The sequence below is a fragment of the Oncorhynchus clarkii genome, chromosome 20 (genome assembly GCF_045791955.1).
Source record: "Oncorhynchus clarkii lewisi isolate Uvic-CL-2024 chromosome 20, UVic_Ocla_1.0, whole genome shotgun sequence".
Taxonomy (NCBI): Eukaryota; Metazoa; Chordata; class Actinopteri; order Salmoniformes; family Salmonidae; genus Oncorhynchus; species Oncorhynchus clarkii.
Genome location: NC_092166.1, coordinates 62,178,114 through 62,204,556, shown reverse-complemented (window position 1 = coordinate 62,204,556; position 26,443 = coordinate 62,178,114). Strand labels below are relative to the sequence as shown.

Sequence of the window (26,443 nt, the reverse complement as noted above, 5' to 3'; positions counted from 1 at the left end):
CAATGATATGCACGTCCAATGAATGCAGCTACGTGGTCATACTTTTGAAATGTGTGCCACAATTTATTTTGCAATTAAACGTAGTGCAGATCTCACAATCATGGTAGATGAGCCTATGCTCTTTGTAACACACAGTATAGCCATATTTATTAGGTCGAAAGTAATCTTAGTGTCGCAATCTTGAAGTAAAATAGTGGAGGCAAGATTTTTTTTTAAATACAACGGGTGTTAACCACAAGGCGGCGCCAAAATACTTCAGGTAGAAATGCACTATTCTTTCCAAGGAGCTTATATCATAGGCCTACACACAAAACCCATACTATGTGAGTTTAATAATACAGCACATACAGTGAGCCAAGCATGCGTAGTACATAAGTCATTAAAAACTATTTTAGGAGTCTTCTGAGTCATATCTTCTCTTCACTATTCTTTGCTCTGTTTGGAGAAAGAAAGGTTTGATATAATTCACTACCTATGATAACTGTGGCATTACTAAACAACATTTTCTGTAAAGGTATCATTTCAAACAAACCATTGAGCCCATGTCTCTGCTCTTGGCTCTCATCTTGTTGACCTGGGAGTCAGCGAGATCAGCCCTCTCGGATGCCTCCTCCAGTTCATGTTGCACTTTCCTGAACTTATTCAGGTTGGTGTTAGCCTGCTCTTCCTGTGGAGAAATTCAGCATCAAGGTTAACGGCATAATTAAATAAATATGCAGCCATTTTGAATTGGGGTATAGATGACAAATGGAAGTTTTTCTTACAGCTTCCTCAGCCTGGCGTTTGTATGCCTTTACTTTCAGCTGCAGCTTGTTCACCAGGTCCTGGAGTCTGAAGACATTCTTCTTGTCCTCCTCTGCCTGGAAAATATTGTTATTATTACCATTTTGTCTTCATCCACCTACCCTACATCATCGTCCTCATCATAACCATCATTATCATTAAACTACTGTAGTAGTGGTAATATCAATGCAATATGGTAATCCTCTACCTGGTAGGAGAGTTCCTTGACTCTCCTCTCATATTTCCTGACTCCTTTGATGGCATCAACTCCCATCCTCTGCTCAGCCTCCAGTTCTCCCTCCAACTCTCGCACCTGCAACCCAGAGGGTCAAAGGTTGGAATGTCACTCTTTCAAATATATTTGTTTAATCAATGTGCACTTCTTTTGAAAAATCTATTTGAAATTCAGATGCAGAGTTATTATAGCCTAGAGATTTTCCTACCGCTCGTACTCAGTCGGCTAATCCTCTGGATATCATCCATTTGAGAGCTATGTACAGTGCCTTGCGAAAGTATTTGGCCCCCTTGAACTTTGCGAACTTTTGCCACATTTCAGGCTTCAAACATAAAGATATAAAACTGTATTTTTTTGTGAAGAATCAACAAGTGGGACACAATCATGAAGTGGAACGACATTTATTGGATATTTCAAACTTTTTTAACAAATCAAAAACTGAAAAATTGGGCGTGCAAAATTATTCAGCCCCTTTACTTTCAGTGCAGCAAACTCTCTCCAGAAGTTCAGTGAGGATCTCTGAATGATCCAATGTTGACCTAAATGACTAATGATGATAAATACAATCCACCTGTGTGTAATCAAGTCTCCGTATAAATGCACCTGCACTGTGATAGTCTCAGAGGTCCGTTAAAAGCGCAGAGAGCATCATGAAGAACAAGGAACACACCAGGCAGGTCCGAGATACTGTTGTGAAGAAGTTTAAAGCCGGATTTGGATACAAAAAGATTTCCCAAACTTTAAACATCCCAAGGAGCACTGTGCAAGCGATAATATTGAAATGGAAGGAGTATCAGACCACTGCAAATCTACCAAGACCTGGCCGCCCCTCTAAACTTTCAGCTCATACAAGGACAAGACTGATCAGAGATGCAGCCAAGAGGCCCATGATCACTCTGGATGAACTGCAGAGATCTACAGCTGAGGTGGGATACTCTGTCCATAGGACAACAAGTATATTGCACAAATCTGGCCTTTATGGAAGAGTGGCAAGAAGAAAGCCATTTCTTAAAGATATCCATAAAAAGTGTTGTTTAAAGTTTGCCACAAGCCACCTGGGAGACACACCAAACATGTGGAAGAAGGTGCTCTGGTCAGATGAAACCAAAATTGAACTTTTTGGCAACAATGCAAAACGTTATGTTTGGCGTAAAAGCAACACAGCTCATCACCCTGAACACACCATCCCCACTGTCAAACATGGTGGTGGCAGCATCATGGTTTGGGCCTGCTTTTCTTCAGCAGGGACAGGGAAGATGGTTAAAATTGATGGGAAGATGGATGGAGCCAAATACAGGACCATTCTGGAAGAAAACCTGATGGAGTCTGCAAAAGACCTGAGACTGGGACGGAGATGTGTCTTCCAACAAGACAATGATCCAAAACATAAAGCAAAATCTACAATGGAATGGTTCAAAAATAAACATATCCAGGTGTTAGAATGGCCAAGTCAAAGTCCAGACCTGAATCCAATCGAGAATCTGTGGAAAGAACTGAAAACTGCTGTTCACAAATGCTCTCCATCCAACCTCACTGAGCTCAAGCTGTTTTGCAAGGAGGAATGGGAAAAAATGTCAGTCTCTCGATGTGCAAAACTGATAGAGACATACCCCAAGCGACTTACAGCTGTAATCACAGCAAAAGGTGGCGCTACAAAGTATTAACTTAAGGGGGCTGAATAATTTTGCACGCCCAATTTTTCAGTTCTTGATTTGTTAAAAAAGTTTGAAATATCCAATAAATGTCGTTCCACTTCATGATTGTGTCCCACTTGTTGTTGATTCTTCACAAAAAAATACAGTTTTATATCTTTATGTTTGAAGCCTGAAATGTGGCAAAAGGTCGCAAAGTTCAAGGGGGCCGAATACTTTCGCAAGGCACTGTATTTGCATATCAAAAGAGAATAGCTGTTATTGACTCACCCTGGTCTCCAGTTTCTGGAGCTGCTTCTTGCCTCCCTTCATGGCCAAGTTCTCAGCCTCGTCCAGACGGACCTGCAGGTCCTTGACTGTGACCTCCAGGTTTTTCCTCATCCTCTCCAGGTGAGCGCTGGTGTCCTGCTCCTTCTTCAGCTCCTCAGCCATCATGGCTGCCTGCATTGACACACAGAGAACAAGGACAAACAGGATTGAAAGAGGGATGTCTATGACAGTGTACTCAGTGAAACCTCTGGTTGTCACTCACTTCCGTGATTGCCTTCTTGGCTTTCTCCTCTGCATTCCTGGCCTCCTGGACAGCATCCTCAACCTCAGCCTGGAGTTGGGTGAGGTCAGCATCCAGCTTCTTTTTGGTGCTCATCAGGTTGATGTTCTGAAACAGAGGTTCTTAAACTTGAGAAGTTCTTCCTGACTTGACCGATGAGAGTAGATCAGGCCTCAACTGTAATTTACATGATTATATTTCCTTATAAATATGATGTAAGTAAGCCACTGACACTAACCTGGGAATGCAGCAGCCCCACTCTCTCACAGGCGTCAGTCAGTTCCTGCTCGGCCATCTTGCGGCTCCTCTCCGTCTGCTCCAGGGCAGCCCTCAGCTCCTCCACTTCGGCCTGCATCAGGGAGCTCCTGCGCTCTACCATTGCTGCCTGGTCCCTCAGGTCCTCCTGGCTACGCAGAGCCTCATCCAGGTGCAGCTGGGCATCCTGGAAAACCAGTCACAACCATGTCTTGATTAGTTTTATGAAGCTGCAACTGAAGTGCAGCAAGGAAGTAGAGTTGTGGATCCTACTTCTAACACCAATTCAGTGAAGTTGGTGGATAGTGCTACTACCCTGCTCTGTTATGATGCCACACATTACCCTTCTCCAAAATTCATCACATGGCTGTTTGCAGTAAAAGTGACCCTCACCTTAAGTTGTCCCTGGACATTCCTCAGCTGTTTCTGGGCCTCAGCAGACTGCCGGTTGACATGACTCAGCTGGACCTCCATCTCGTTAAGATCAGCCTCCATTTTGCGTTTGAACCTGAGAGCATCATTCCTTCCCCTGACCTCAGCTTCCAGAGTGCTCTGCATGGACTCGATCAACCTCTGGCTGTTGCATTTTAGCTTATCCATCTCCTCGTCCTTCTCCGCTAGCTTCCTGCCCACTTCGCCTTTGACCTGGGCCAGCTCCAGGTGCATACGTAGGATCTTGGACTCCTCATGCTCCAGAGAGGCCTGAGGGAGACACAGGTGGTGATTGAAGAGCACTTGCATTGAAGTGTACATGTAACTACAAAGAGTACAACCTACCAGGTTTCATGCGCAGAACTGAACCCCACCAACTTTACTCATCTACAGTATTGTTGAAACACAGTACCTCTGCTTCCTCAAGAGCTGTCTGGATCTCTGCTTTCTCAGTCTCTATAATCTTCTTGGCCTTCTCCACTTCATGGATGCTCTTCCCAGTCTCACCAAGCTGATCACTCAGGTCTGTGACCTCCTCTGGTGATCAAATAGAAAAACAGAGATTTGGTCTATAATTTTATCAGTTGCCTTTGCCTATAGGATACTTTTTAAAGTCTAAGAATGCCAAAACCACAGTCTCAGCCATACGCTGCAGCGTCTTGTTCTCTCTTTTCATGGTCTCCAGCTGATCCAGACATTCCTCGTAAGAATTCTTCATTTTGAAGAGCTCAGTGCTCATAGCACGAGACCCTTTCTGGGAACCTTCCAGCTCAGCCTGACTCTCCTCATACTTCTGCTTCCATTCAGTCAAAACCTGAGGAGACAAAAAGTTTGTTACCAAGAAATAGACCTCAACTTAAAATGATTTGAGTCCTCTCCAAGTCATTTAATACCTTGTCAAAGTTCTTTTGCCTTTTGTCCAGGTTAGCGGCCCAGGCATTATTTTTCTCCTGATCAATCATCAGGTCCTCCACCTCTCCCTGCAGCCTCTGCTTGCTCTTCTCCAGAGAGGAACACTTAGCGTTCACAGCCTCAATTGTCTCTTCAGCATCCTGAAGTCGCAGGGCAAGCTTCTTCCTAATAGATACATTAAAAGTTATAGAGAGACATAGATATAGATATATTAAGAAATAGAATGGTCTCTAAATTGTCATCAACAGTTTTTTTTAACACTGTATGCAAATCAGAATATCTTTGCAATTGAATGTTTGGTGTCAGCATGAGACCCTAACTCTGTATATCTACAGGTCTGACTAATCATACTTGGCCTCCTCCAGCTCTTCTGTTCTCTGGATGGCATCAGACTCGTATTTGGTTCTCCACTGAGCCACCTCTCCATTGGCCTTGGACATGCCGCGCTGCAGCTCTGCCTTGGCCTCCTGCTCCTCCTCGAACTGCTCCCTCAGCAGGTCACAGTCATGGCGGGACGATTGGAGGACATGGGCTAGGGCATTTTTGACCTGCAAACACACCCAGTAAGGGAAACGTTTAGTATGTGTTTTAATGTTTATTTGATGTGATGCAGACATTTGAATCAGTTGTGTTTCTGTACCTTAAGCTCCTCTTCAGCCAGCCTCTTCAGTTCATCCACCTGCGAAGTCAAAGCCTGTTTGCTTCTGGTCAGCTGGGATACGAGTGATTCTCTCTCCTCCAGCTGACGAGAAAGCTCGCCATTCTCTGTTTGGAATCTTGCTTTTTGAACAGTGATGTCAGTGACGTTTCGCTGACTTTCGTCGCTTTTGGCCTTTAGCTCGCTGATTTGATCTTCAAGACTTCGGCACATTTTCTCCAGGTTACTCTGGCAGAACAAAACATTTTTTTATAACCACAAATATAGGTTTGAAAATGTGCAATAAATCATGTTAACTTGTCAACTTACCTTCAATTTGGACACCGACTCCATGTTGCTGACCAGGTCACTGATCTCCATTTTGTATTCTCCCTTCTCCTTCTCCAGCTTCTGCTTGACACGCTGCAGGTTGTCGATGTGCTCTCCCATCTCGGCCATACTTTCTGCGTGTTTCTTACGCAGGGCAGCAGAAGTAGCCTCATGGAGCAGAGTTGACTCCTCCAGGTCTCGTCTCAGTTTCTGAAACTCGGCCTCTCGCTTCTTGTTCACCTCAATCTGAGCAGTGGTGGCTCCACCAGCTTCTTCAAGCCTCTCGCTGATCTCCTCAAGTTCCCTGCAGAGATCAGACCTCTGTTTCTCCACCTTAGCCCTGGCAGCACGTTCCACCTCAATCTCCTCTTCCAGCTCCTCAATACGGGCCTGGAAAAAACAGAACAGTTGATTAAAAAAACATTGGATACATTGTTGGCAGTTGCACCACATATCAACATCATTGCTTGAAACATTTGTTGCAATTTGATACCTGATGTTCCTTTAGTTTCTTCTGCAACTGGGCACCAAGGGCTTGCTCATCCTCCATTTTCCCAGCAAGATGACAGATTTCAAAGTCTTTCCTATAAGTTAAATATTCATTGAAAGTTGTTAAAATGTGGATAGAACCTGATCCAGTAGAATGTGTACAGTATGTAAGAAGTATTTCATCGTACTTCTTCTGCTTTTCATCCATTTGCTGTTTTTCATTCTCCAGATCCATTATGGATTCCTGGGCATGTTTTAAATCTCCCTCAAACTTCTTCCTGGATCTCTCAAGGTCCATGGAATGTTTCTTCTCTTGTTCAAGAGAGCCCTCTACCTGTATCATCACATGGGATCATTGTAAGAATATACCAAGGTTAGGACGTCATGACATACCGTAGGCCTATGATGTACTGGACTTGTCAAACTCACGTTGTCCACTTGCTGTTCCAGCTTGGCCTTGGCTTTGGTCAGAGTGTTGACTTTCTCTTCCTCTGCCTGGAGATCATGTAAGACTTGCTGGTGGGCTTCTTGGAGGGCTTTCTTCTCCTTGGATAATTTAACAATGGTTTCATCCAGTGTTGACACTTCTTCAGTCAAGTTTTTCACCTGTTCTTACAAACACAAAAGTGAACAGTTCTCAAACTGATCAAATAAATAGCTTCAATGCAGACTTTATGCCGGGGAAGTGTCTATAACCTTGTTTTCAGTGGCATGTTTCTCTTTCTCCACTTTAACCAGGGTGAGCTCCAGATCATCAATGTCCTTCTTTAACTCAGAACACTCGTCCTCCAGCTTCCTCTTCTTGGCGGTCAGCTCAGCGTTGATCTCCTCCTCATCCTCCAGCCTCTCACTCAGCTCTTTAGCTTTGACCTCCAGCTGGATCTTGTTCTTGACGAGACTCTCACATCTCTCCTCCGCATCTGAAAGGTTCTCACTTTCCTACAGAATTATTTTCAAAACATGTTTAAATCCAATATTGTATTTATTTGTAACCGGTAACTTCACAACTTACCAGTAAACTACCAGAATTTTGGAAACTTTAAAGGATTATAGCTCATTTTCATAACATGTCAAATATATATAATTAGAAAATAAGATGTTTTAAAAATGAAAAATAGACTGACAAAGCTGTAAAACATTATCCTAAATATAACCCATCAACTTAGTGAATACTGTTGGTGTTTAATGTGAGGGTTTCAACATAAAATAACCTTTTATATTTTTGACATGCTTTTATTCATTTTACAATGTCAATCAAGCTTTGTTGTAAATGTTTTGGGGCCTAACTGGTGAATAACATACCGAAGCTACTTGTAACTGAAGATCGTTATTTTCCTGCAGAAGGGAGACCATTTTCTCCTCTAGTTCCTTCTTCTTGGCTTCAGCCTTGGCCAGGTTCTCCTTGCACTTGGCAAACTCTTCCTTCATGGTGGCCATTTCCTTCTCTGTCTCAGCACTTTTCAGCAGGGGCTTGATCTTGAAGTACAGCTTCATCCATGGCCAGTGTTTCACGTTCATGAAGGAGCGGATGTTGTACTGGACGATGAAGATAGATTCTCTGTGTGAGGAAGTGGTTATTACATCAATCCCCATGGTCAGAAAAATTAAATATTATAGCTTCACAGATAATTAGTCAAGCAGATCAGTCCTACTGAGTCAATTGAACAGTCTTACCTTCGCTCCATCATCTTTTTGAACTCCTTCCTCATGACGAAGCCTCTGCAGAGCGCTTGAGTCATTGTAACCAACGCTGCCAGCTTCTCATCTCTCATCTCCTCCAGAGTTCCCAGCAGCCCAGCCTTAAAAAACACCTGAGAGACAAAAATACATAGTTGGGCCGTAGAATAGGATTTAGATTGACTGCCAATGTTAACATTGTGGCTTGTGATTGTTAACAAAATTGGGCTCCTCTTACCTTGGTGTGCCCAAATTTGTACTGAGTGTGGTCCACATCAATTGACCCCAAGAGCCTCTCTGAAGCTTTCTTGTTGTCAATGAACTGGCCATCGGGGATAACACTGGCATTCAATACTTTGTACCTGTTCCAAACATGAAAGATATATATTTTAGGTATGTTGTATTTTTTTTCAAAGGATTTAAATGCATAGCATTTTTGGTGAACTACCATGGAATGATAGTATACCTTTGCTTGAAATCACCATACAGGATTCTGCTTGGGAAACCTTTTCTGCAGATTCTGATACCTTCTAACACACCATTACACCTCAGCTGGTGGATCACCAATGCATTCTCCATGAGACCTAAGATGTACAAGATTTTGGCTGCATTTTATCTGAAGAGAATGATTGTTCACTGCCATAGTGAGCTCCAAAAGTATTGGGACTGTTACCCATTTTTTGTTGCTTTGGCTCTGTACTCCCGCAATTTGGATTTGAAATGACTATGAGGTTAACGTGTTAGCTTTAATTTTATGGTATTTTCATCCATATCGGATTAACCGTTTAGAAATTCTAACTTTTGTTTTACATAGTCCCCCCCCCATTCTAGGGGACCAAAAGCATTGGCACAAATTCCCTTGTGTGGATTAAAGTGGTCCAAAGTTTAGTATTTGGTCCCATATTCCCAGCATGCAAAGATATTTGTGCGTCGGTAACTTTCTCACTCATCATTATTCACAATTCATTCAGGATTATCCGTAGTCCTGGTAGCATCCACATCCATGTAGAAGTGTTTTACAATACATTTTACAATAAAACAAAACAACAACAAAAATCCGCTGTCCCATTACCTTTGGAGCTCACTCCATCTCGTACATACACTCAGTAACCAATGCTTTAGTGCTACCTGGAGTCTTTGACTCGTTGGGAATCAAGCAGCGCACAAAGTGAGGATGAGTGCATCTGAGGTTTGTCATCAGCTTGCCCAAGTTCTCCTGTGGGATGATAGTAACGTAAATGAGTGGAACGTTTGAGTCTCAATACCTCATTTGTAGTCATTATTTTCACTACTTGATGCATCCGCCTACCCTAAACAAGGCAGACACTGTTTGGAAGGAGCCACCTTTCTTCTTAGCACCTTTCTTGCTAAGATCTGTCAATGAAACAAGCAGGAGTTGTGTGAATATCTATAACACCATGTTGTGTATACAAGACCATGTTTTTAGAGGTAAAGTTATAGATCCCATACCATCGGCTTGTGTAAAGCTTGCATATAAGAGAGACAGCAGTTTAACGGCAGACTTCTGATACAGCTGGACCACAGACTCGTTCAGCGGGTCCTTGTTCTTGTCCAGCCATCCACAGATGTTGTAGTCGACAGTTCCGGCATAGTGCATCAGGGAGAAGTGGGCCTCGGCCTTGCCTTTGGCAGGCTTGGGCTTCTGAAAGCAGCCAGTCTTTCCCAGATGCTGGTCGTACAGCTTGCTCTTGAAGGTGGTGTCTGAAGCCTTGGGGAACATGCACTCCTCTTCAAGGATGGAAAAGATGCCCATTGGCTGTAGTGGGATGAGGTTGAAAAGAGGTTGATACGAGATACAACAGTAGTGTAAATTCTTCTCATCTGACATGAAGCATTCCCATTACACTTACCTTCTCAATGAGCTCAATGCAGGCGGCCAAGTCCATTCCAAAGTCTATGAACTCCCACTCAATTCCCTCTTTCTTGTACTCCTCTTGTTCCAGCACAAACATGTGGTGGTTGAAAAACTGTTGCAGTTTTTCGTTGGTGAAGTTGATACACAGCTGCTCCAGACTGTTGTACTGTAGAAAGTATTTGATTGGCATACTGTGTTTCAATGTTACAGAGACTGTATCATTCGATTAAGTACTGTGCTGAGGACATTCAATACTTACATCAAAGATCTCAAACCCAGCGATGTCCAGAACACCAATGAAGAACTGCCTTGGCTGCTTGGTGTCCAACATCTGGTTAATGCGGATAACCATCCACAAGAACATCTTCTCGTAGATGGATTTTGCCAGGGCCATAACTGAATTATGGACCTAAAAGGTAAACAATAATACAACAGAATTGGAATAATCATAATGGACTAATTGATGTGCATTTATTGGTAATATTGAATAGATATGATTTTTCACCTGCTGGACTGTCTGTCCCTTGGTGACATATTCATTTCCAACCTTCACTCTGGGGTAGCAGAGAGCTTTTAGCAGATCTGCAGAATTCAGGCCCAGGAGGTAGGCAATTTTGTCAGCCACTAAAACAATGACAGGAGCCGTAGAAGAATTTTAACATCTCTATTACTTAAAGTTGACCATCACTGAGATGAGTCACATGTTGTACTTTTCAGAGTAAGTATATATACAGTATATTCATATTATGTATACATATTCAAAACCCATGTTTACCCTCAGTGCCGTCTGGCTCTGCTTGCTCCTCCCTCTGCTTCTGCTTGAACTTCATGTTCCCATGATGCATCACAGCACCTGTCAGCTTGAAGATGCCCATCTTTTCATCCAGCGTGAAGCCCAAGATATCAATAGCAGTCTAGTAGCCAAATCAATCAGTTATAAGTAGATTAAATGTTAATAGAAGAGTAGGAAACAAAATATATACTACAAGTCGATTCCACATGATGTTGTATTATGCTAATCGCATTATGGTAAATGTGCAAACATAATTTGTCAAGTTATTTGTCAAATCAAGAAGACCTACATCGGTGGCGACCAGTTCATCTTTGTCTACGATGCTGGTCACAGTGATCTGCCCCTGACTGATCATGGGGAAATCATATGGGTTGGTTGTGATGAGCAGCATCTCTGGAGATTAATATAGTCATTAGTGATTTAAAATTCAATACTCAGCTTTAATGTCAGGATGGACCATTGGCAATACCATTAGTCATGTGATCCTTACCTATCAGCTCTGGCTTGTGGTTGGTCATTACTTGATAGAAGATGTGATAACTTCTCTCATCAGCAAGCTGGAATGTCACTCTGGACTTTTCCAGCAAGTCTGGGGAAAGAGTCAAGAGTGTCAATGCCTTCCATAACCTCTAGTCTAAACCATGCACAGAAACATACAGCATAGACTCACATGTCTCAATATCAGCTGATGCTAGCTTTCCAGTGGTTCCAAAATGAATCCTGATGAATTTACCCTGTTTGGAAAATAATAATGCAGGATTCCTGGTTTGAACTGTAACACGTCTTAAGAAGTATATTAAAGATAACGGTAATAGGCTCAACTTACAAATCGTGAGGAGTTGTCGTTCCTCACAGTTTTGGCATTCCCATAGGCCTCTAGCAGGGGGTTGGCTGCAATGATTTGATCCTCCAGCGAGCCCTGTAGAATAATTGCTTACACTTTACTTCACAAACCACTATTTATCTGATATTTACTTGTTAAAATGACTATTACATACATTTGAACTAGGTTTAAGTCAGCTGGTATCAGTCTGGTATCACAGGGCCTCACCTGCATTTTGCCACTGGTAGATTCTTTCTTCCCAGACACTGCGATTGTCGCAAAGTACTGGATGACACGCTTAGTGTTCACAGTCTTCCCTGCACCAGATTCTCCACTGAGTTCAGATAAATAAACAAGGTTGGGAAAATAACAAGATAGGAAAGATAAGTGGTACTTGTGGTACAAAAATATGACGGTTTGTTATTATAGAATGCAACTTACGTGATAAGGACAGACTGGTTCTCTCGGTCTGTGAATAAAAATATTTTGATGAGAGGGCTTAATGAGGGGGATATATTGACATAATCAGGTAATTCTGCTAAATAAGGTTTTCCATTACAGCCAAATATCAACCTTACCAGTGAGCATGAACTGATATGCGTTGTCAGAGACAGAGAAGATATGAGGCGGGGCTTCCATGCGTTTCTTCCCTCTATAGGCCACTACCACCTCCTGGTTGTAGACTGGTAACCACTTATAGGGGTTCACAGTAACACAGAACAGTCCAGAGTAGGTCTGAAACACAGTTTAGTAACCATTACTTTTGTCTTATCTCATTGATATTGTATTGTATATACTACAGAGTGGTCTAAAGTACTTAAATAAAAATACTTTAAAGTACAACTTAAGTCGTTTTTTACTTTTTCCACCACTGACAGTACGTAATGTCAAGCAGTCTAGACTCACATAGATTATCCATGCTGCGTAACGCTCTTTGAGGTTATACAGCACAGTGGCCTCGTTGAGGTGAGTCATCATGGCCATGTCCTCAATCTTATCAAATTTCGGAGGATTCATTGGATACACATCATCCTCCGTCACTGTTACACCCTTGGAAAGTTAGACATGAGAGATATTAACATGTAGTACTACTTCTGTTAATTACTAACATATTGTATTAGTTATTATTACAATGTACACTGAGTATGCAAAACATTAACACCTGCTCTTTCTATGATAAAGACTGACCAGGTGAATCCAGGTGGAAGAATATGATCCCTTATTGATGACACTTAAATCCACTTCAATCAGTGTAGATGAATGGGAGGAGACAGGTTAAAGAAAGATGTTTAAGCCTTGAAACAGTTGAGACGTGGATTGTGTACGTGTGCCGTTCAGAAGGTGAGTGGGTAAGACAAAAGATTTAAGTGCCTTTGATCGGGGTATGTTAGTAGGTGACAGGCTCGCCAGTTTGTGTCAATAACTGCAACGCTGCTGGGTTCTTCCACACTCAACAGTTTCCTGTGTGTATAAAGCATGGTCCGACACCCAAAGGACATCCAGCTAACTTGACACAACTGTTAGAAACATTAGAGTCAAAATGAGCCAGCATCCCTGTGGAACGCTTTAAACACCTTGTAGAGTCCATGCGCAACGAACTATGGCTGTTCTGAGGGAAAAAGGGGGGGGGTGCAACTCAATATTAGGAAGGTGTTCCTAATGTTTGGTATACTCAGTGTAGTAATACTGTCTATATTAATTAGTTGTGGAGTCAAACACTCACTTGTCCACCAGTAATCTTTACAGTGACTTTGCCACTGTCTCTCTTCTGTATGTTGCCTTTGAGGTACAGCTCTTTGCTGTCAGTCACATAGCAGGCTGTCTTGGCATCAAATGGGATGTTCTGAGCGGCAATCCTCTCTCTCTCCGGTTTCCGGAGGTATATGGCTGCCTCGCCGAAAATGGCCATCTCTGCGTCCGTACTCATGGCTGGGCTTTTACTGTGAAGAGAAAGCAGAGTTTCAATATAAGTCCAAAAAATTCACTTTCTCTGATGGAGAGGCATCCAGTGGCAGGAATCATTTAAAAGGACCAGCTGAGAGAGGACTGTAAAATAAAGCGTCTTCCAACTTACCCAAATCCAGACTCACTGAGAAAAGGTTGCTGTTTTGTTTCACTCACCTGAGGAGATATAGGAACCATTATTTTTTCATTCATTTTTGCATTTGAAAACATCATAATGGAACCTTTTGTTGATAAAAAGCTTTAGCATAGACAGTCAGTAGTGCACAAACCTCTATAGGAGAGGTTTTAATATTACTCACCAGAGTTCTCCCTCAGACGGATCCCTCAGTAATCAAAGGGACTCACTGGGGTGGCTTTTATTGAGATAATTTGGGTCGCCCCTCATATCCTTCCCGTTGTTTTGGGCATGGAAAAGTAAGCCACCCCCCTGATTAGTTCTCTGTCATCTCTCATTATGGGGCTTATTCTGGGATCTAGTGGCATGGTGGCCAGACAATGGTTTTCAGAGGCAGGTGGCAGACGTTACATAAACTGATGGATGGATTTGGAGAAATGTGAAACCTTGAAATAGTTTGCGTCTTACATTTTTTGGGAGGGACAGCTTTCCATTTAAGATGAAGCAAAGATAAGGATACATTTGTGATCCTATTCTAAGCATGATCTTAATTGGTCCTTGATGTATGTGACAGGAAATGGCATTTCAGCATTTGTATATTTTGCCAGGCATATAGATGTTCCATCTATAATGTGTAGTTCCATCGTTTATATTCCTAGTTTAAAACATCAGTCTAACATAAATCAATAGCATGGAGATACTCAGCTGTTAATCTGTTTGTATTTGGGCAGAAAGAGCCCAGGACCTTATTGGAAATCGAATTAAAACCCTAGTGTAATCCTGCTGTATAGAAAACATGCAGAATGGGTATTATACTTCCATGCCAAGTGTAAATTCCAATCGGGTTTTCAGACAATTGAAATTCCAAAGTTATGATGACCTTTGAGACACTGAATGCGTGCGTTTATTACTGGACCACAAAAATAAGACAAACACAGGTGGGATGCGCCACCCTAAATATGATAGTCAATCACTGTGCACTAAACAGATAGTTCTAAAGAAGGCACCACACAGCTAATGATTTAGCTCAGCGATAGGAAATGTCTCTGTGCCTTTCTGATCTTTCTGATCAGTGTGGATTGACTTTTGATTATGGGGCCTTAATCATGGCTAATCCTGAGATAGCATGCAAGCTTTAGGCCCGTAGGCCTTTTGTGTGTGCGTGTGTTCTGTATTGGACTTTGACATTGGAGAGGAGGTCTATTTTGGCTGTCGTGGGGAAGCCCAAAATGTCACCATGCATTCTCCTGAGGGTCACAACTAATCTCTGAAAATCGCAGACTCTCAAATGAAATTAAAACTACATGGAGGTCCTGCCGGGTCTAAATTGAGCCTCAAAATCCATACTGTTTGGCTGACTAATGATTCTGATGATTGTGTTACACTTGTTATACTGTTGCCTTGTTTGGCAAGATAATGACAACAACAACAAAAAACTATCAAAAGTAGGCCTAATTAGATCACTGGAGGATATGTTAATGCAAAACAGATACAAGTGAATGTTAATGTTTTGTGTCATACTTTAAAAACAACCCCAGAAACAGTTATACATGCACTTGCTTAATTTATTTTGTACTATAGTTCCACTAGGTTGTGCTACAGTCTATACATAAACAGAACCAGACATCCAGGCAGGCATCCAAGCAGGCACAAATCCTGGGTCTTCTAACCACATCTGGGTCTTCTACTCACTCAGATTCAGGCTGGTACATAAGATAAAAAAATATGTAATACAAATGTTGTTTTTATTTTCCTTTTTTTTGGCAAATAATACACACATCAATCAATCAATGTGGTACTGTATATGAATACTTATGTTTTTGTATCGTATCGTACCTTCCCGGCATCCCTGCTCTTGGCTCTAATCTTGTTGAGCTGGGACTCTGCGACGTCAGCCCTCTCCTCTGCCTCCTCCAGGTCATGCTACATCTTTCTGCACTTAGTCAGGTGGGTGTTGGCCTGCTCTCCCTGGAACAACACCACCAGACCATAATAAAAGAAGTCAGGGATTAACAATAACAACCAGGTACTTTCTCATTAGGTCATAGGTCATTGATCTAAGCTTACAGCTTCCTCAGCCTGACGTTTGTAGGCCTTCACTTTCAACTGCAACTTGTCCACCAGGTTCTGCAGCCTTTGGACAGTCTTCTTGTCCTCTTCGGTCTGTAAGCAGAGATCAGCAGATCAATCAGTGAGGTAAAGGAAATTAGATCACTTCTGATTGAATCAGATTCCTCTGAAATCATTTCTCTACTACCTGGTAGGTGAGCTTCTTGACTCCCCGCTCATATTTTCAGACTCCTTTCATGGCATCAGCTCCTCTTTTCTGCTCAGCCTCCAGTTCTAATTCCAGCTCACGCACCTGCCAGTGAGTGGATCACATCACAAGTAGTCAACACTTGATGAATAGTTTCAGGCTTCCTCTGGGATATGCTTCCATTATAGCAGCTAAAAAACAATGATTTCACTATGCCTCCAGCCTAGCAGCTCTGGGAGACAGCACCATCTGCCGGTGGGTCATTAGATTAATCTAGAATATTTGAGTCCCATACTATGATAATCTTGTGAAAAGGGGATGGGTTACCTGAGCCTCCAGTTTCTGGAGCTGCTTCTTGCCGCCCTTCATGGCCAGGTTTCCAGCCTCATCCAGACGGTGCTGCAGGTCCTTGACTGTGACCTCCAGGTTCTTCTTCATCCTCTCTACATGACCACTGGTGTCCTGCTCCTTCTTCAGTTGTTGGTTTTACATGACATGAAGGTAAAATATTGTGAATCTTTGCTTGATATGACACAGCGATGGCTTTCTCCTCTGTGTTCCTGGCCTCCTGGATGGCATCCTCCACTTCCCCTTGCAAGTTGACTGACATCTGCATCCAGATTTTTCTTGGTGTTGAGAAGACTGGTGTTCTGTTAAAGTATGGCATTGTAGATAATGTTATTAGATGTTACAATAGTGGCATGGGAAATCTATATAAACCTTGGCAAGGCTACATATTTGTGAGTATACCTGGGAATGCAGCAGCCACACTCTCTCACAGGCATCAGTCAGCTCCTGCTCAACCATCTTGCGGCTCCTCTCCGTCTGCTCCAGGGCAGCCCTTAGCTCCTCCACTTCGACCTGCATCAGGGAGCTCCTGCGCTCCACCATGGCTGCCTGCTGCCTCAGCTCCCTCAGCTCATCCAGGTGCAGCTGGGCATCCAGAGGAGATAAATAAACTCAACTTTATAATAAAGTTAATTAGTAAGACATTATAGATTCATATTATGTAGAAATGCTTTGAATGCATTACCTTGTGGTCTGCCTGGACGTTTCTCAGCTGTTTCAGGGCCTCAACAACCTGCCTGTTGGCGTGGCTCAGCTGAACCTCCATCTCGTTGAGATCGGTCTCCATCTTCTTTTTGATCTTCAGGGCATCGTTTCTGCCGAGGGTCTCAGAGTCTAGGACCAACTGGATGGTGTCAACGACATGCTGGTTGTTTCGTTTGATTTGCTCCATCTCCTCCTCTTTCTTTGCCAGCCTCCTGTCCACCTCATCTTTGACCTGGGTTATCTCCGGCTGGATACAAAGGATATTGGATTCTTCGTGTTCCAAAGAGGCCTAAAATAATTGGATAAATTGACAAAAAAACATTTTTGGGGGGAGGGGGGGATGACAATGACGAAACAATATATGTTATTCATGCTGAAATCATTCCATTGATTATTGACATTTTCATATTTCAGGACATTTCTCCATTGGCATCAAACCTCAGCCTCCTCCAGAGCAGATTGGATCTCAGATTTCTCTGTTTGCTTCTTGTTCTTCTCCAGTTCATTGCTATTCTCACCAACTTGTTCCATCAGATCAGATATTTCCTCTGGAATAACATTAGTATCATAGTTAGTTACAGATCTGAAGTTTAAACCTGCAGAGACACAGACTATTGTCTAGTTAGCATGCTTTGCAGGTTCTTGTTCTCTCTCTTCATGGCCTCCAGGTTCTCCAGACATTCCTCATAGGAGTTCTTTATTTTGAAGAGTTCAGTGCTGAGGGAACAAGACTCTTTCTGGGAACCTTCCAGCTCAGCTTGACTCTCCTCATACTTCTGCTTCCATTCAGCCACAATCTAAGGAGGGTTTGAAAGATATTGGCAAAACATTGGTAGTCCAATTTAGTGTAGTCTACTACTTAAGGGTTAGAATTGGTGGGTGACTGATAAACTTTTGTTTTATGGAGGTCGTTACATGTAAATTCAATACAAGTGTATTACCTTGTCATAGTTCCTTTGCTTTTTATCCAGGACAGCTGCTTGACTATTTGCACTCCACATGAGCCATGAGGTCCACCACCTCTCCCTGCAGCCTCTGCTTAGTCTTCTCCAGAGAGGCACACTTGGCATTCACAGCCTCAATGGCCGCCTCAGCATCCTGGAGTCGCTGGGCAAGCTTCTTCCTGGGGATATGAATGTCCTTCTTTAGTGTTGAAACACATTGTTTCTTGGCCTCATGAAGGTGAGCAGTACATTTCTAAAGTACAACATTTCAACATCTTCTGACTCACTTAACCTACTCCAGGTTATCAGTAAGCTGGATGGCATCAGTCTCATATTTGGCTCTCCACTGAGCCACCTCTACATTGGCTTTGGACATTCCCCTCTGCAGCTCTGCCTTGCTCCTCTTCAAACTGCACCCTCAGCATCTCACAGTCATGGCGAGATGATTGGACAGCATGGGCTAAGGCACTATTAGCTTTTACAGAAACAAATTAAAGCAGATCAAGCATCCACCTTTTGTCACGGGTGTGATTTGGGGTGGGCATTCTATGTTTTGTTATCTATGATTTTGTGTTTCTATGTTTTGGCCACGTATGGTTCTCAATCAGGGAAGCTGTCTATCGTTGTCTCTGATTGGGAACCATACTTAGGTAGCCCTTTCCCTCCTTTCTGTGTGGGAAGTTATCTTTGTTTGTTGGCACTATTGCCTTAAGCTTCACGGTTGGTTTTGGATTGTTTATTGTTTTTGTCGGCGTCATCCTAAATAAAAAGGGAATATGTACACTCACCACGCTGCACCTTGGTCCAGTTCTTTCAACAGCCGTGACACCTTTACACCAAAAGATGGGAGTTGGTTATCCTTTTTAAGCATGTGTAGAGCTGTGTACTTTCTTTGACTTTTTTTTTTTACTCTTTAGAGGTCTAGATATGAATCAATTCTTCAAAGTAGAATTTTAAAACAAACCTTTGTTTCTTCTTCAAGCTGCCTATTCAGCTCTTCAATTTGTTGAGTGAATGACAACTTGGTCCTTGACATCTGAGAAAGTATCTTTCTCGTCAAGCCGGCGGGAAAACTTCAAATTAAAGTATTACAAGAACATTTGTTAGAGCAGGCCCTCTTTAATTGTGGTCCAAGTGGTGGATTATTGCCAACTCAGCATGGTGTATTTCCTACCCTTCTCAGTTTGAAGTCTTGCTCTTTGAGTATTGAGATCAGTGAGCTGGCGAGTGTTCTCATCGTGTTTGGCCTTGTAATTGCACAGCTGGTCATCCAGAGCATGACACATCTTCTAGTAATTTGCCTTAGAAAAACAACAAGCAATGTAATCTGTTTTCATGAATTAAAAAAGTATGAATGCATATTTCTGTAATGGAATGAGATTGTTCTCTCCCTTGGATTTGGACACTGATTCCATATTCACTCTTTTCTTTCTCCAGGTTCTGCTTGATACGCTGCAGATTGTCAATGTGCTCTCCCAGCTCTGCCACGGTGTCTGCGTGTTTCTTACGCAGGGCAGCAGAAGTAACCTCATGGTGCAGAGTTGACTCCTCCAGGTCACATCTCAGTTTCCGAAACTCGGGCCTCTCACCTCTTGTTCACCTCAATCTGAGCAATGGTGGCTCCACCAGCTTCTTCAAGCCTCTCGCTGATCTCTTCAAGTTCCCTGGAGAGATCAGACCTCTGTTTATCCACCTTAGCCCTGGCAGCACGTTCCGCCTCAATCTCCTCTTCCAGCTCCTCAGTAGAGGCCTGAAATAAAGTATTGAAGGAAACATTTTAAACACAGAAAGGGCTTAATCTTGAAGGCATTATTTTCTCGTTGAGGACCTGGAGCTCCCTGATCTCTTTCTGAGACTGAGCTGACGAACTTTGCTCGTCCTCAATTTTGGTGAGAAGCTGGCTGAACTCAGCCAAGTCAAACCATATGATTAAAGTTTCTATCAAAATCACATGTTCTAGAATATTAATGGATGAATAACTGAAGTGTTTATTGTACCTTTTCAGTCGATCCTCCAGCTGCTGCTTGTCGTTCTCCAGATACATTACAGATTATTGTGTCAGTTTCAGATCCCCTTCAAGCTTTCTCTTTGTCCTTTCAATATCAATCTGTATCTTTTTTTTCTTGCTCCAGAGAACGCTCAAGCTGTAAAACGAAGCAGGAAGTATGTTTAATAGTGAAACCTATCCAGAATAAAAGCTAATAAAGCTCAATGTTTAGACTTACATCATCCACTTATTGCTCCAGCTTAACTTTGGCTTTGGTCAGAATGTTGACTTTGTCTTCCTCTGCCTGGAGGTCATCCAGGGCTTGCTGGTGGGTCTATTGGAGGGCTTTCTTGTCCTTGGATTATTTTCCAATCGTCTCATCTAAACCTCACATTTCTTCTGTCAAATTTTTCACCTGAAGGTTTTTTGAAAAAAGACACGTCAGTGAATGAAGGATCATACCTTTTTTAGAAAACAGACCCATTCATGAAAGACATTCACCCTGTTTTCAGTGACATGTTTCTCCTTCTCCACTTTGGCCAGGTTGAGTTCCAGATCATCAGCTCAGAGCACTCATCCTCTATCTTCCTCTTCTTGGAAGTTAGTTCAGCATTGATTTCCTCCTCATCCTCCAGCCTCTCACCCAGCTCTTTGGCTTTGGTCTCCAGTTGGATCTTGTGCTTGATGAGGCCCTCACATCTCTCCTCTGCATCCACCAGACCTTCAGTTTTCTGGGAAGAAAATGTCTCAAACAAAATATAATATTCTGTTGATATTTTCTATTGCATCCTGATAACCTTGCTTTTTGATGTGATAAAATTACTCTGGATCTCTAGAGCAAGTCATCCAATGTTGTAAGAACATTGTTTCCTATCCTTTGGCACTCAAGAACAATACTTACAGCCTGAACTTGCAGTCGCAGGTCATTCTTCTCCTGGAGCAGGGTCACCAATTTGGCCTCCAGCTCGTTCTTCTTGGTCTCTGCTTTGACCAGGTTGTCCTGGCACTTGCCAAAATCCACTAGTCTAAAAAAGTACAGTTTTATAGCTTCTTTAATCAGAACTAGTTTTCAGCTGAGCTAACATAATTGCAAAAGGGTTTTCTAATGATCAATTAGCCTTTTAAAATTATAAACTTGGATTAGCTAACACAATGTGCCATTGGAACACAGGAGTGATGGTTGCTGATAATGGGCCTCTGTACGCCTATATAGATATTCCATAGAAAATCTGACGTTTCAAGCTACAATAGTCATTTACAACATTAACAATGTCTACACTGTATTTTTGATAAATTTGATGTTATTTTAATGGACAAAAAATGTGCTTTTCCTTCAAAAACAAGGACATTTCTAAGTGACCCCAAACTTTTGAACGGTAGTATATACAGTGCCTTGCGAAAGTATTCGGCCCCCTTGAACTTTGCGACCTTTTGCCACATTTCAGGCTTCAAACATAAAGATATAAAACTGTATTTTTTTGTGAAGAATCAACAACAAGTGGGACACAATCATGAAGTGGAACGACATTTATTGGATATTTCAAACTTTTTTAACAAATCAAAAACTGAAAAATTGGGCGTGCAAAATTATTCAGCCCCCTTAAGTTAATACTTTGTAGTGCCACCTTTTGCTGTGATTACAGCTGTAAGTCGCTTGGGGTATGTCTCTATCAGTTTTGCACATCGAGAGACTGAATTTTTTTCCCATTCCTCCTTGCAAAACAGCTCGAGCTCAGTGAGGTTGGATGGAGAGCATTTGTGAACTGCAGTTTTCAGTTCTTTCCACAGATTCTCGATTGGATTCAGGTCTGGACTTTGACTTGGCCATTCTAACACCTGGATATGTTTATTTTTGAACCATTCCATTGTAGATTTTGCTTTATGTTTTGGATCATTGTCTTGTTGGAAGACAAATCTCCGTCCCAGTCTCAGGTCTTTTGCAGACTCCATCAGGTTTTCTTCCAGAATGGTCCTGTATTTGGCTCCATCCATCTTCCCATCAATTTTAACCATCTTCCCTGTCCCTGCTGAAGAAAAGCAGGCCCAAACCATGATGCTGCCACCACCATGTTTGACAGTGGGGATGGTGTGTTCAGCTGTGTTGCTTTTACGCCAAACATAACGTTTTGCATTGTTGCCAAAAAGTTCAATTTTGGTTTCATCTGACCAGAGCACCTTCTTCCACATGTTTGGTGTGTCTCCCAGGTGGCTTGTGGCAAACTTTAAACAACACTTTTTATGGATATCTTTAAGAAATGGCTTTCTTCTTGCCACTCTTCCATAAAGGCCAGATTTGTGCAATATACGACTGATTGTTGTCCTATGGACAGAGTCTCCCACCTCAGCTGTAGATCTCTGCAGTTCATCCAGAGTGATCCTGGGCTTCTTGGCTGCATCTCTGATCAGTCTTCTCCTTGTATGAGCTGAAAGTTTAGAGGGACGGCCAGGTCTTGGTAGATTTGCAGTGGTCTGATACTCCTTCCATTTCAATATTATCGCTTGCACAGTGCTCCTTGGGATGTTTAAAGCTTGGGAACTCTTTTTGTATCCAAATCCGGCTTTAAACTTCTTCACAACAGTATCTCGGACCTGCCTGGTGTGTTCCTTGTTCTTCATGATGCTCTCTGCGCTTTTAACAGACCTCTGAGACTATCACAGTGCAGGTGCATTTATACGGAGACTTGATTACACACAGGTGGATTGTATTTATCATCATTAGTCATTTAGGTCAACATTGGATCATTCAGTGATCCTCACTGAACTTCTGGAGAGAGTTTGCTGCACTGAAAGTAAAGGGGCTGAATAATTTTGCACGCCCAATTTTTCAGTTTTTGATTTGTTAAAAAAAGTTTGAAATATCCAATAAATGTCGTTCCACTTCATGATTGTGTCCCACTTGTTGTTGATTCTTCACAAAAAAATACAGTTTTATATCTTTATGTTTGAAGCCTGAAATGTGGCAAAAAGTCGCAAAGTTCAAGGGGGCCGAATACTTTCGCAAGGCACTGTATATATATTTTTTATAATTAAATTAAAAGTTTCCACCATATTAGAACAATTCTATCAGATATGTGAAGGGGAGTGAATAATGGTAGGAGGGAGGGAACAACTTTCTGGAGTGACATGCATCCCAGGTTTTTACCCTCAGCGCCATCCGGTTCCGCCTGCTCCTCTCGCTGCTTCTGCTTGAACTTCATGTTCCCATAATGCATCACAGCACCAGTCAGCTTGTAGATGCCAATCTTCTCCTCTGAGGTGAATCCTAGGACGTCAATAGCACTCTAGAAGCACATCAGTGGACAGTGTTTTTTTAAATGAACGAAACAGAGCATTTGTAAGGGATCCTGATCAAATCAAGAATTAGGAGACAAATTCAACACATTTTCTGCAATTTCAGTTTGATTTAGCCCAAGTTTCTCTCCTTACGTCAGTAGACAGCAGTTCATCACAGTCATCGATACTAGCCACAACAATTTCCCCTTGGCTGATAAACAGGAAGTCATAAGGGTTGGTGGTGATGAGAAGAGTACCTATGAGCTCAGGCTTCTTGTTGGACATGATCTGGTAGAAGATGTGGTAGCTCCTCTCTGCTGACAATTGGAATGTCACCCTGGATTTTTCCAGGAGATCTGCCAGAGCAAAGAGAACATGTCTGTGCTGTGTATCATGTGTATGTCATCGTATAAAATAGATGTTTCTGAGCCAAATGTGGCATACAACTTACGGTAACACTTTATTTGGATAGTCTGTAGAGTATCTGCAGATGGACTATCAGACTTTCAACTAACAATCTACTAACCCGAACCCTAGCCCTAACCTCTGTCCTAACCCTAAACTTAACCCTTACCCTAACCTTAACCATTTCCCTAACCCTTATTCTAAACCAAACCCCAACCCTAACCATAACCTTAGTAAGCAGCTGCTTATTAAACAGTCTGTTGACAGTATGACCTGGAAAACCTGGACTATGCAAATAAAGTGTGACCCAACTTACAAGTCTCAAAATCAGCGGAAGCCAGTTTTCCTATAGTTCCAAAGTGAATTCTGATTAATTTTCCCTGAACAGAGAGAAAACAAGACGGTAATGACCTTGATGACTTAACAATGATGACAAATAAGTGGCACCATATGACATAGACAGACATACTGATTTACAAAGCGAGAGGAGTTGCCGTTCCTAACGGTCTTGGCATTTCCAAAAGCCTCCAGCAGAGGGTTGGCTGAGATGATCTGGTCTTCCAGGATTCCCTACAGGTAAGATACAACAGACCAGTCAGCCAATCAAGTAACATTCATTCATTCAATCATAAAGTACAGCAGATTATCTGTCTGTTTTAGAGAACTACTAAAGGCATGTTCTTTGTATAGCTGTCTGAACAGTGTTTCTTGAGAGGAAAATGAAGATGTTGAGTTCTACTTGCATGCATTTTGCCTGGAGCCTCTTTCTGCTTGTCCCCATTTCCAGACACTGCGATGGTCGCAAAGTACTGGATGACACGCTGGGGGTTCACAGTCTTCCCTGCACCGGATTCTCCACTGAGAGAAACACAAAGCACATCCATAAAAAAAACACAATGTTTCTTCCTGTTGAAGAACTTAAGTCTGTTGATTTTCAAGTTCCGATACTGACGTGATCAAGATGGACTGGCACTCGCTATCTAAATGAAAAGGAGCATCACAATCATGAGAAGAACATACTGCATATTCACTGACGACAAACTAATAAATTACATTGAAGAACTTGAATCCTACCAGTCAGCATAAACTGATAGACACTGTCGGAGATGGAGAAGATGTGGAGTGGAGCTTCCTGACGTTTCTTCCCTCTATAGGCCACTACCACCTCCTGGTTGTAAACTGGTAACCACTTATAGGGGTTCACAGTGACACAGAAAAGCCCAGAGTAGGTCTGAAAACACAGCAGTGATTGTAATATCCGTTTAAGGAGAGTTATGTGGAAAGGGTGAGCTTTGGAAACAAACTCAACTTCAGACAAAGCACAACCTTCACTCGTGTCAAATGTGACTTGCATAGATCATCCATGCTGCGTGACGCTCTTTGAGATTATACAACACAGCAGCCTCATTGAAGTGGGTCATTAAGACTTCGTCTTCCTTCACTGTTACAGTCTATGTTTAGGAAGAAGAAATAGATACATTTCTGGAAAATACTCGATCTCGATTGTTTACATCTTTTTTTTCACATGGCACTGTACTAGTTCAATTAGACGTAACTCAATGCTCCCGCTTCAGTCTTAAAGGTTGCTTTGCTGCCCTCGTTGCTTTGGAGAGTGCCTTTGACATACAGCACCTTAGGCTCAGACACAAACACAGCCGTCTTGGCATCAAAGGGTCTGTTCTGTGCTTCTATCCTCTCTCTATCAGACTTCCGGAGGTATGGAGAAGCTTCCCCAAACACACCCATCTCAGCATCTGAACTCATCTTTGTAAAGCACCCAGGAGGGGACTGGGGGGACAGAGATGGAAGTTGGAAAAGAAATTCAAAGTATTTGTCAATTGAACTGAAGAATAAGAATGACTTTTAGACCACAAGAGGCTGCTGAGGGGAGAACAGCTCATAATAATGTCTGCAAAGGAGCAAATGGAATGGCATGGAAACCATGTGTTTGATGTATTTGATACCATTCCACTCATCACGCTCCAACCCTTACCATGACCCCATCCTCCTGAGTTTTAGACACTTACCTCCCTCTGATGATAGAATTCATGTATGAGATCCTTTCAGTAATGTGTGTTCCTATAAAAGAGAAGTCAGATCACTCATCAAATCATAAGATCACAGTAAAAATGTCTAGCAATGCTTTCATTGGAACGTAATGGAAGTTATCACAAGGCACAAGTACACTATACTTCACAGAGTTTGAAGGGCTTTAACAATATGTTACTGTAATTTAATTATTCCAATATGTTTTCATTAATTGAATTCCCTTAATCTATTTTATGAGAATTTGTAAGATTCTTGTTTGTTTAAAATTATGGAGACCAGTCTTATCAATAATAGGTAACAGAATTTATTCTCGGAGCGCGCTGCCACGTTACCACGAGCAACAGTTTATATACAATAACATGACGTCATTTCATTGCTTCTAGAATGAATCCCCTCCTCCCGACCTAGAATTAAGTGAGTTTAAAAGTTCATTCCAACTCACTAACACACTCACAGGTCACACAACATAACTGAATTAACTCTTGACCCCTCACCATTATCGATCACCACTTAGCTGTCAGTTCTAATTAACAGAAAACCTAGGAATGCACTCACTGTCTTATCTAAAACACCCCAGAGCTCAGTTTCGTCGGTTCAACCATAGGTTAACTACCTTATCTGCTTACTTAACCCACTCCTCTCCAGACTAGTTTGGAATGGTGTTCATTATGTTTAATTACTCCTTGTCCGTGTCACACAATCCCTTCTTATGAACTCATATTGTTAATCAGATATAATAAAACTGAGTATAAGTTTACTTAGTTACAGTTCCGTTTAAAATTAGAATATTGTTCAGTCATTTATTCATAATATTCCTAACACAATAGCACCTCCAATCGAAAAATGTAGATGTCTGCTTCTCCTCCTCCTTTTATAAGGTTCCCTTTGGCTCAAGCGGAGACTGGACAAATGCCTATATTTGCGTCAAAGCCCCTTGGGAATGTGTGGTTT

General features: G+C 42.1%; 1 protein-coding gene and 1 pseudogene across 1 annotated transcript; both read right to left on the bottom strand.

The window, feature by feature from the left end:
* Positions 1-87: 87 nt before the first annotated feature.
* On the bottom strand, positions 88-12,173 carry LOC139376662 (myosin heavy chain, fast skeletal muscle-like). Its single transcript, XM_071119500.1, has 36 exons — positions 12,023-12,173; positions 11,886-11,913; positions 11,673-11,778; positions 11,448-11,540; positions 11,292-11,355; positions 11,112-11,210; positions 10,911-11,014; positions 10,604-10,742; positions 10,334-10,452; positions 10,088-10,237; positions 9,824-9,994; positions 9,423-9,729; positions 9,262-9,326; positions 9,081-9,168; positions 8,419-8,536; positions 8,191-8,314; positions 7,950-8,086; positions 7,578-7,833; positions 6,972-7,214; positions 6,705-6,881; positions 6,464-6,609; positions 6,280-6,370; positions 5,787-6,176; positions 5,460-5,705; positions 5,171-5,367; positions 4,801-4,984; positions 4,556-4,721; positions 4,320-4,444; positions 3,869-4,177; positions 3,459-3,662; positions 3,203-3,328; positions 2,941-3,111; positions 992-1,096; positions 765-860; positions 533-667; positions 88-435 (listed from the first exon to the last, which is right to left on the bottom strand). The coding sequence occupies exons 1-36, from the start codon at positions 12,081-12,083 to the stop codon at positions 424-426; spliced, it is 5,352 nt and encodes a 1,783-aa protein (XP_070975601.1). The 5' UTR covers positions 12,084-12,173; the 3' UTR covers positions 88-423.
* LOC139377132 (myosin heavy chain, fast skeletal muscle-like) lies at positions 12,107-25,207 on the bottom strand (annotated as a pseudogene).
* Positions 25,208-26,443: the final 1,236 nt, after the last annotated feature.

Bases quoted from the DNA above. Each gene is read 5' to 3' on its own strand.
- LOC139376662 (XM_071119500.1), bottom strand. From the start codon at position 12,083: ATGGAAGCCCCGCCTCATATCTTCTCTGTCTCTGACAACGCATATCAG. The intron at 10,743-10,910 runs GTAGGTCTTCTT...TTTGGCTACTAG, and splicing joins ATGAACTGGTCGCCACCGAT to ACTGCTATTGATATCTTGGG. The intron at 861-991 runs GTAGAGGATTAC...AATATTTTCCAG, and splicing joins TCAAGGAACTCTCCTACCAG to GCAGAGGAGGACAAGAAGAA.